At 42.2% G+C, this 11,162-nt stretch overlaps 1 protein-coding gene across 1 annotated transcript; it reads left to right on the top strand.

Moving 5' to 3' along the window:
• The first annotated feature begins 360 nt into the window (after positions 1 to 360).
• On the top strand, positions 361 to 10,855 carry LOC117966090 (neuropeptide FF receptor 1-like). Its single transcript, XM_059013563.1, has 4 exons — positions 361 to 476; positions 5,904 to 6,265; positions 6,378 to 6,477; positions 7,863 to 10,855. The coding sequence occupies exons 2-4, from the start codon at positions 5,920 to 5,922 to the stop codon at positions 8,833 to 8,835; spliced, it is 1,419 nt and encodes a 472-aa protein (XP_058869546.1). The 5' UTR covers positions 361 to 476; positions 5,904 to 5,919; the 3' UTR covers positions 8,836 to 10,855.
• Positions 10,856 to 11,162: the final 307 nt, after the last annotated feature.

An 11,162-nucleotide genomic window follows, 5' to 3' on the forward strand; every position in this document is an offset into this window, starting at 1 on the left:
TACAGTGCAAAGACGTCATGTGCGCGAGGTAGTCACCTCGGTTCATTCCTATATATATTGCGATTGCGTTTTAGCTGTTCGCCATTGTAAGATTTATCACACAACCCGAGACGGGGGTTTGATAGTCAAACCAACACTTTCAAGACTTTTTTTTTCTACCGCGCAACCAGCTACAGATGGGCACTGGGACGCACGCATTTCTGGATGTTGATGCCCGGCTAGACAAGTCTGCATCGATTCCACTTGTTTACGACTCGTGTAAAAATTACTTGAATTCAGAATTGTGCGGCTGAGGACTGTGTCTGTTGTGTTGTTTTTTTTTTTTTTTTTTTAATTCTTGAACCAACTTAAACAGCTATTGGCTTGTCTCTGGAACCACTACAACCGCTTGGAAACCAGTACAGCATACGAGCTGGGACCAGAACAAACCAGTGTTCCAACAACTGAGATAAACCCGTTTTTTATTAGGGTATCGGGTAAGTAATACAGGCTATATATATATATATATATATATATAAAACTCAGCTTTTTTGGCAATGAAATAATAAAGTGTTTTTGCATTATTTCATATTTTAACATCAACTTAACTAGGAAAAAAACTTGGTAAAATTCACCTGTACTGCTCCTGCATTTACAGCCAATATTTTTCCAATACTTAAAAAACAAAAAACAAAAAAACAACACACACACACACACACACACGCACACACTCACTCACACACACACACAGACACACACACACACTCACACACACACACACACATATAACTGCATAGTGCTTCTGTGGTTATGTGAGATAATTGCAATATAAGTAGTGCAATTGACTTATATACTGTATATATATACAACTTATTTTGCGTTGCTTATTAGTAAGTTTATTATCAATGCGTTTAAGACTAAAGTTGCAGCATCTACTTTACAAGAGTCAATTCTATAGTGGGCATGCATTATTAAAGCCTGCAAACACAAGATCTTAATAAAAGTGCCTTTGTTTTAAATCGTGACAGTTTATCATCTTATCATAAATATACTGCGCACCTTTGGGAATAAAGGTAGGGATGATCTTATGCGTAAAAACCACTCCAAATAATAAACGCCTCATAGATTATGGTTCATATAAAATTGATATTTTGGTATGGGATGTATTATTGTTAGAATTTGATATATTGTTACTGCTTTGGAAGAGGGAGCAGATGTTAACCCGACAGTCCAATGCATTTTATGTTCCCAGCAGGAGAACAGATTTAATCGAGATATATTTTGAGACCTGTAGTTATCAGATACGAGGTAAAAGCGAGCACGCTGTCCAGAATATACGAACAACTTAGCGATAGCCAGGCGCGGGCTATACTGATCCCAATTAAATATTGCATAATTACGAGGCTGCAACCACAAATCAGGTACAGAACCAAACACAATGCCAGTCCCAGCGTGCTTAGAGTTTTACGCCGCGTTGCGATGGTGAATGATAGGTTCCACGCGGGCTAAAGAAATGCATAGATATACATTGTAGCGAATCAATCCATACACAGGCGGAGGGCGGACGCGAACCCGGGACCTCTCGCACTAAAGAATAGCGCCGATACCGCTTTGCAAGGAGCGTATATCGGGCTTGTGTCTCTGTGTGTGATTAAGTCACCTACCAGCCCTGCTGCTGCCTTCCCCGTGCCCGTTACAATATAGTTTATTTGTATAGATCCGCTAATGAATATCTTACATGATAAACAGAAGATAGTGTGACGCACATTAAATTTAAACAGGTTTTATGAATACAATGTTATGTACTGGACACACCTTGTCAGAGTTGTAGAAGATACCGTTTTTTAAATGATCAATCACAGTGTGAACTTTACGCGTTGAATCTAAATGCAAGCGACAGGGGGATTATTAATAGCTGCATGAGAAATCTGTCCGACAAACAAGCAGGGGCTTAGGTGTGTTAAAAACAAATGAATAATTTATGGTAGCCGTCCACGCCACTGAAGGCACCACCTTCAGATTAGGTTAAAAAGGTTTGGGTTATTTTGTTTGGCATTGCAATGAATTTAGGCAAGACATAAAACACAATGCAAGTTTAACAATTTATTATTTTTTCAAGGGGAGAAAGCAAATAACATACAATAAACGTTTAAAATACACAATAAAATATGTTACAAATTCAATTTGGGTTTTTCTTTGGTTTCTTTTGTAGGCCCTGAAGCACCCTATAAATCAAGCTAGCCACCCAATCGCATTTACTATTTCAGGCGCTTCAATTGCACTATGCTTTTCAGCCTGCAAGAGATTATCCAAATTTATGGCCAATTCCTAATATAGATTGACTTAATTTCTTAGCAGACGCCCTTTTCCAGGGCGACTTACAATTGTTGCAAGATATCACATTATACAGATGTCACTTTTTTTTTTTTTTTTTAAAACATACAATTACCCATTTATACAGTTGGGTTTTTACTGGAGCAATCTAGGTAAAGCACCTTGCTCAAGGGTACAGCAGCAGTGTCCACCACCTAGGATTGAACCCACGACCCTCCGGTCAAGAGTCCAATCCCCTAACCACTACTCCACCCTGCTGTACCTTAACCACCCACTACAGGCAGGGGTGCTAGAGAGCACTTAAATGAGCTGGCCCGTGATATTTCAACAAAACGGATATCCCCAGTCCCACCACTAAAACACAATTAATTACAATACAGAAAAAAAAAGTTCAAACACAAGTTAGCCAAATAATTAAAATAAAAAGGCTGCTAACTGCGTGTTTAGTTCAGACCTGTCTGCACACTTATCAAAGTCCAGTTGAATCATGTTTCCTTTCTTTCGCCGCATTCCCCTCCGTTGCGCTGTTAGTCTTTCAATTGCAGGGCGTCGATTCAACTGGATCAGCAAGACCCAGAACACTCGGGGGAGCTGTACAGACACGAGGACGGGTCGCCATCAAGACGCACACAGCGTCAGCCCAGGAACAGGAACCTTCAAGCACAGCACGCAGTATCAGGCAAAAGCAGCGCCTGTTTAAGAGACAAGAAACCATACAATTAAAACAAACCCCATACAAGACAGAAACTAACCTTCAAAAGCACAGCAGTATCAGGCATGGCAGCTCGACATTGATTCTGAAGAGCTGCTGGCTTTTGAATCTACCGGGAGCGAAGTTTGAGGTCTATAATATGCTGCTTACGTTAAGAAACAAAATCAACCGTGCAAGACAAACTAAAAAATGTGCGCAGAAAAAATAGTTATAAAATTAGTGATAATAAATGTGCAAAACTAGTAAAAAAAAATAATATACAAATACCGTGTTACTCAGTGTTACCAAAACAGATTACAACAGACTTTATATTATCGCGCGCAAAAAAAAACGCTTCGGGATAGCAGGTAGTTAGTTTTATTCTTGGATTCACGAAGTTTGTCACCCAGGTTCCCTTTATCTAATGCGACTCCATACTTTCTCCAGCCTTTATGTACCCCTGTATAACCCTGGTCAAACAAACTGGATCTAATCTTAACCCCATTTGCTTAATTTCCTAAATGAAACACTTTAATCAAATCTACAAACATGTAACGGGGGCGGGGTAACGCAGCCAAACCAGGATAGGAGTGTGCACAACTACAGCGGGGGCAACTACGCTGAGGCAAAGCCGCCACCACGACGTGCAGTCATTTCACCCTATAGTTTAACATCACAGGTTCTTTTTATTAGGAAAGAGCAATGCATGAACCACAAGGAAAGTAGAGGACAAGCAAAACAGAGTAAAGGTTTTTATTTATAATATGCTGTTCGCATTTACAAAAGTAAAATACTCACGAGTCCTCAATCTCACCCCCAGTGGAGTTCAGTATCACATACCGACTAAATCGCACTTTCACAGCGATCAAAAAAGTGAAATGGCTTTTCATTTCACAGACTGAATAATCACATTCTAGACCTCCCACTACCCATCTCACCGCAGGCAGAGCCGCTGCCGGGCTAAGAATGTAGCAGCAGCGGAAACATGAGCTACAATTGCTATATGCGGATACACCCCCCCCACCAGTATACGCTACAGTCCATAGACTTCACACACAAAGTAGCAGTTTCTCAAAAATACAACACACAACCCTACCGCCGCTCATACAAAGTATTGCATGCAGGCAATACAAATGTGCACTATAAATGGAGGCTGTGTGGTCTAGTGGTTAAAGAAAAGGGCTTGTAACCAGGAGGTCCCCGGTTCAAATCCCACCTCAGCCACTGACTCATTGCGTGACCCTGAGCAAGTCATTTAACCTCCTTGTGCTCCGTCTTTCGGGTGAGACGTAGTTGTAAGTGACTCTGCAACTGATGCATAGTTCACACACCCTAGTCTCTGTAAGTTGCCTTGGATAAAGGTGTCTGCTAAATAAATAAATATCATATGGGAGATAGTGAAATTGAAGAAGGGAACTATGAAAAAAGACCTAGGAGTTTATGTTGACTCAGAAATGTCTTTATCTAGACAATGTGGGGAAGCTATAAAAAAGGCCAACAAGATGCTTGGATATATTGTGAAAAGTGTTGAATTTAAATCAAGGGAAGTAATGTTAAAACTTTACAATGCATTAGTAAGACCTCACCTAGAATATTGTGTTCAGTTCTGGTCACCTCGTTACAAAAAGGATATTGCTGCTTTAGAAAGAGTGCAAAGAAGAGCAACCAGAATTATCCCGGGTTTAAAAGGCATGTCATATGCAGACAGGCTAAAAGAATTGAATCTATTCAGTCTTGAACAAAGAAGACTACGCGGTGATCTGATTCAAACATTCAAAATCCTAAAAGGTATAGACAGTGTCGACCCAGGGGACTTCTTTGACCTGAAAAAAGAAACAAGGACCAGGGGTCACAAATGGAGATTAGATAAAGGGGCATTCAGAACAGAAAATAGGAGGCACTTTTTTACACAGAGAATTGTGAGGGTCTGGAACCCCCAGCAATGTTGTTGAAGCTAACACCCTGGAATCCTTCAAGAAGCTGCTTGACGAGATTCTGGGATCAATAAGCTACTAACAACCAAACAAGCAAGATGGGCTGAATGGCCTCCTCTCGTTTGTAAACTTTCTTATGTTCTAACTTCACAGCCCGGCCCGGCATCCATGCTCATATTAACTGCTCCTTATCCTGAAGGTTCTCCCAACTCTCTCCTCATTCTTCTTAATAAAACTTTATAAAGCAGTCAACTATAAACAATCGGACTAATTAATCAATTACAACGCGATTTCCTTACAAACATTCACACGTGCTTAAAAAAACAACAACAACAACATATCAATATAAAAGTGCGATAGAAAAACGACACATCTTAAATTATAAATACTAAATAAAGTGCAATGAAAGCTTAAACCTGTTACATCCACATTTAAAAAGTGTAAAAAACACGGGTCGTGTATCATGTTGTTATATTATTATTATTTATTTCTTAGCAGACGCCCTTATCCAGGGCGCCTTACAATTGTTACAAGATATCACATTATACAGATATCACATTATTTTTACATACAATTACCCATTTATACAGTTGGGTTTTTACTAGAGCAATTTAGGTAAAGTACCTTGCTCAAGGGTACAACAGCAGTGTCCCCCACTGGGGATTGAACCCACAACCCTCCGGTCAAGAGTCCAGAGCCCTGAGCCCTAACCACTACTCCACACTGCTGCCCTATATAGATAGATAGATAGATAGATAGATAGATAGAGATAGATAGATAGATAGATAGAATATATGTATGATATGCAAGTCACACAGAAGTTTATGGTAATAATAATAATGATAATAATAATAATAATAATAATAATAATAATAATAATAATAATAATAATAATAATAATAATAAACACAGATATATAGACACAGAGAGAGTTATAGGCTATTTTTCTCTCTCTTTCTTTTCAGATATATCGGAAGCACCATGAGTGACGTCATCACACTGTTGGGGGAACTGGAGGAAGACGAATGGAACTGTACTGCCTCGCTAAATTCATCCGCTTTGAATTCCACGCTGTACGACAGCGAGAGGAACATCACCTACTCTCCGTACTACCAGCACTCCCCGCCGGTCGCTGCGTTCTACATCGTGTCGTACCTCTTCATTTTCCTGCTCTGCATGGTCGGGAACGCCCTGGTGTGCCTGATTGTGATGAAGAACAAGCGCATGCGCACTGTCACTAACCTCTTCATCCTAAACCTGGCGATCAGCGACCTCCTGGTCGGAATTTTCTGCATTCCAACTACCCTGGTGGATAATTTAATTACAGGTAATTTGCTTTTTATTTTGTTCAGGTTTCTTCTCTTTGTATTTTTTGTAAGGAAAGAAAGAGTAGGTAGAGTTTAACATACCTAATTGAGCCTCGTGGTTGTGTTTGCCAGGCTGGCCCTATGGCAATGTGGTGTGTAAGCTGAGCGGGCTGGTGCAAGGAACCTCTGTCTCTGCCTCTGTCTTCACGCTGGTGGCCATCGCAGTGGACAGGTCAGTTTGAAGCCTATTTCACTTCCAAAGCAATTCTCTCTCCTGCTCCAAGAACGACTTAAGGGCTGACAAACTCAGTTCCTGGAGGGCCGCAGTGTCTTCTGGCTTTCGTTCCACTTCGAGCTCTCAATTACTTAATTGGTCTAATTATTTGATTAATTGGACAGATTTAACACTTCTCTCCAGGCCTCAGAATGTGTTATAGGTTGTGTACCTTGAATCAAGCACATTTTTGAGATTGTAAATTGTAAAAGACCTATAAGTGAACAAATAATTAGATCAATGATGTTGATTTAGAGCTTAAGTTGGAATGAAAACCAGAAGACCCCACGGCCCTCGAGGACTGGAATTTGACCCCCCTGGGTGAAGGTTTGATTTACTTGCACTCAGCATTTTCCAGCATAGGTGAATCACCTCTGAATGTATCAACTAGGGCTGTGCTGCCTTTAAGAAGTATTTATCAGCGGGTATTAAACAAATCCACTCAGAAACGTGTTGATTTCGAAATTAGAAAAACTGTCCTTCCCTCGCCTTTACAACAGAGTGACGATCAATGCCAATTAGCTCTGCATTGAGTGTTTGCCACACTGCAGTACCGCGGCTGTAAACTGACAATGAAAATACGTTGCCAAACTAACAAATACAACTGATTTGTCATGTAAACGTGACCTATCGTCACCCCTGACTCTGCGATATGTATTTCTTGAGTTTAATCAGAGATAACACCTTGCTTGCCCAGGACTAAAAAGCTGGGGTAAAACACTGAAAACCAGAAGCCCTAATTATACATCACGAAAACTGATCTTTTACTCATTTCTACCTAAACATGAGAAAGTCTTTCAAATTGGTGTCCTCTGTGCTGTATGTACGATGACATATGTGTGTAAGCTTGTGATGAATCTAAAGAGATTTCTTCCATTCGGTTAAAAAGACTATCAGTCCAAACGTTTGCCATTAAATTGACGTTTCTTTGAGTGTTTTGTGGTTTACAGTTGACAGCAGGGGGGGGTCAAACTCCAGTCCTTGAGGGCCGTGGGGTCTCCTGGTTTTCATTCCAACTTAAGCTCTTGATTTAATTGATCTAATTATTTGTTCAATTGGTTACGTTTAATATTTTGCAAGGTTTTTTTGCTTTTATAGTTGATGATTTAAAAAATGTCAAGGTACACGATCTATAAAATATTTTGAGGCCTGGAGAGAAGCCTTACATTTGTCCGATTAATCAATCAGATCAATTAAGTAATTGAGAGCTCGGGTGTGGAACGAAAGCCAGGAGACACTGCGGCCCTCCAGGAACTGAGTTTGACAGCCCTAGTTCACTGTATAACAGTATCCCAGCTCTGAAGTGCAAGCTGTAACCTGCATGTTCTTTTTCCCCCATTCAGGTTCCGTTGCATCGTGCACCCATTCAAGCCCAAGCTCACCCTGCTGGAGGCTGGCATCGCCGTGGTGATCATCTGGGTGCTGGCCGTGGCGATCATGTGCCCTTCGGCGGTCATGCTGACTGTGAGTCAGGTGCAAGACCACTACATGGTCCACAACAGCGACTACAACCACACCTACCCCCTGTTCTCCTGCTTTGAGGACTGGCCAGACAAGCAGATGCGCAGGATCTACACCACCGTCCTGTTCGGCCACATCTACCTGACGCCTCTGACCCTCATCGTGGTGATGTACAGCCGCATCGGGGTCAAGCTGTACGAGTCCTCGGTGCCCGTGAGTGACCGCGTGGCGGGGAGGCCCCACCAGCCCCACGCTGAGGGCAGGAACGTGGTCCCCAGGAAGAAAATCAAGGTCATCAAGATGCTGATCATGGTGGCTCTGCTCTTCATGCTCTCCTGGCTGCCTCTCTGGACCCTGATGCTGCTGACAGACTACGCCACACAGACAGAGGAGCAGCTCAGCCTCCTCACGGGCTACATCTTCCCCTTTGCGCACTGGCTGGCCTTCTCCAACAGCAGTGTCAACCCCATCGTCTATGGCTACTTCAACGAGAACTTCAAGAGGGGCTTCCAGGCTGCCTTCCGCCTCCAGTGGTGCTCCGAGAGGGCGGAGCCCCGGGAGGCTTATTCCCACAGAGTCACCGCCGGGAACGTGGGGAACTTTGGAGTGCGAAACAAGGTCTACACTGACGGGGACTGCAGCGATTCCGACTGCCTGACGAAGGAGAGCAGGATGGTGGCTGGGGGAGGAGGAGGAGGGGGAGGAGGGGGGGCGGCTGTGGCGGGCTGTTCTGGACAGGTTCACGGAGGAGCGTCCAGCGCACTTCAGCCGATCTTAAAGCAGGGGCTGAACATCGAGGATATTGATAAAATCACACCGCTGAGCAGCGGCGTCTGTCAGGCGTGGGAAGGGTAAAGAAATAGAAAAAATCTGAAACGCTAAGACGCTGTCAATAATGGTGTATGGATGGACGATTCTGCAAGGGGTTTTAGATTGTTCTTGAGGGATTCCTCTGCTGTCTTTTAGATTGTTCTTGAGGGATTCCTCTGCTGTCTTTTAGATTGTTCTTGAGGGATTTCTCAGCTGTGTTTTAGATTGTTCTTGAGGGATTCCTCTGCTGTCTTTAGATTGTTCTTGAGGGATTCCTCTGCTGTCTTTAGATTGTTCTTGAGGGATTCCTCTGCTGTGTTTTAGATTGCTCTTGAGGGATTCCTCTGCTGTCTTTTAGATTGCTCTTGAGGGATTCCTCTGCTGTCTTTAGATTGTTCTTGAGGGATGTCTCAGCTGTTTTAGATTGCTCTTGAGGGATTCCTCTGCTGTCTTTAGATTGTCCTTGAGGGATTTCTCAGCTGTTTTAGATTGTTCTTGAGGGATGTCTCAGCTGACTTTAGTACACTCAGGGACGATCATGGTTGAGATCTGCAGACCGTTGGGAGAGCCTGTTTCTGGTGAAGCTGCTGATTTGAACCAGCTCCTGCCAATGCCTCCTACTAAGCGTGCGGTCCATCTCACTCCTGCAACAGGAGTGAGATTTTATACATAACAGAATCCACATCACCCCCTTTATATTCCTGAATACAGATCGTACTTTATTTATTTCACACTATACAATTTTTCTAGCAAACTGCTGCAACACGTTGTTTTAAGCAAATTATAGATCTTAATAATATAATAATTCATACTGTGGAATATATTGTGCAACTTTAGGGTTCTTTTAAAGTTTTTAAATGTCTTAAAAAAAATACATAAAATTGCCTTTTTTTCAGCTTTTAGTAAAATCTGAAATGCGAAAGTTCAAATCACTGTGTGAAAGGAAGTGTTTGACAGCACCTGGATACACAATCATTACACCACAGAAGCACATCGGCTCGGTGTGCAGTACAGTAGCTTTTCTTTTTAATGTGGTGGTGGGAACGCAAAGGGTCTTGAGCAGGGCTCGTTGTTTTTAAACATTTTTTATATATTAAAAAAAAACAAGTTGCCCCTTCATGAGAGCCCCCCTTCTGGGCGTTGGGCCCCCTTCGAGGCGTTGGGCTCTGGGGAAATGTCCCCGTCCTCCCCGCCCTCTCGGTGGGCCTGTCGGTACAGTTATATCGCTACCACCTCGAACTCCAGTGTGAACAGACGCTGCCATGCTGTCCCGCTGCGATACGGTATAAACATGCAAGTGAGTCACATGTTTCAGGTCACTTTAGCAGCCTGCTGATGGTATTTCTGATGACGATGTAGCTGCAGAATATGGAGAATCTGCAGGAGCTTGTGAATTCCTGATTCAGTTATCCACAGATTTGGACTGTCTCTAGCAATGAATGTATGTGTGAGAGCTAGTTTCTTTCACTGCACTCCAGGAAGCACAGGTCCCTTTGCAAACTACTGCATTCATATCACCTCGAGATCTCTTTGCGATATTGTAAAGCAGAATCTACAAGTACTCAAGGTTCTCAGAAATGTGAATGGATAGCCAGAAAAGAACACTTGAGGAAGAAAGAAAACAGAGAAGCTGGAACTATCACTGCGTTTCCACAGTTAGAGGAGAAACCTCAAAATGGAGCGAGGTAAACAGTGGTGTACTACAGGGATCAGTATTAGGTCCTCTGCTATTCCTAATCTACATTAATGATTTAGATTCTGGTATAGTAAGCAAACTTGTTAAATTTGCATATGACACAAAAATAGGAGGAGTGGCAAACACTGTTGCAGCAGCAAATTGAAGAAGGAATCTATGAAAACGACCTAGGAGTTTATGTTGACTCAGAAATGTCTTCATCTAGATAATGTGGGGAAGCTATAAAAAAGGCCAACAAGATGCTCGGATATATTGTGAAAAGTGATGAATTTAAATCAAGGGAAGTAATGTTAAAACTTTACAATGCATTAGTAAGACCTCACCTAGAATATTGTGTTCAGTTCTGGTCACCTCGTTACAAAAAGGATATTGCTGCTTTAGAAAGAGTGCAAAGAGCGACCAGAATTATCCCGGGTTTAAAAGGCATGTCATATGCAGACAGGCTAAAAGAATTGAATCTTTTCAGTCTTGAACAAAGAAGACTACGTGGTGATCTGATTCAAGCATTCAAAATCCTAAAAGGTATTGACAGTGTCCACCCAGGGGACTTTTTTGACCAGAAAAAAAGAAGCAAGGACCAGGGGTCACAAATGGAGATTAGATAAAGGGGCATTCAGAACAGAAAATAGGAGGCACTTTTTTACACAGAGAATTGTGAGGGTCTGGAACCAACTCC

Source organism: Acipenser ruthenus, chromosome 46 (genome assembly GCF_902713425.1).
Source record: "Acipenser ruthenus chromosome 46, fAciRut3.2 maternal haplotype, whole genome shotgun sequence".
Classification (NCBI taxonomy): domain Eukaryota; kingdom Metazoa; phylum Chordata; class Actinopteri; order Acipenseriformes; family Acipenseridae; genus Acipenser; species Acipenser ruthenus.

Excerpts from the sequence above, each read along its gene's own strand:
- LOC117966090 (XM_059013563.1), top strand. The coding sequence starts at position 5,920 with ATGAGTGACGTCATCACACTGTTGGGGGAACTGGAGGAAGACGAATGG. Across the intron at positions 6,266-6,377 it reads GGTGGATAATTTAATTACAG|GCTGGCCCTATGGCAATGTG; the intron begins GTAATTTGCTTT and ends TGTGTTTGCCAG. Across the intron at positions 6,478-7,862 it reads GTGGCCATCGCAGTGGACAG|GTTCCGTTGCATCGTGCACC; the intron begins GTCAGTTTGAAG and ends TCCCCCATTCAG.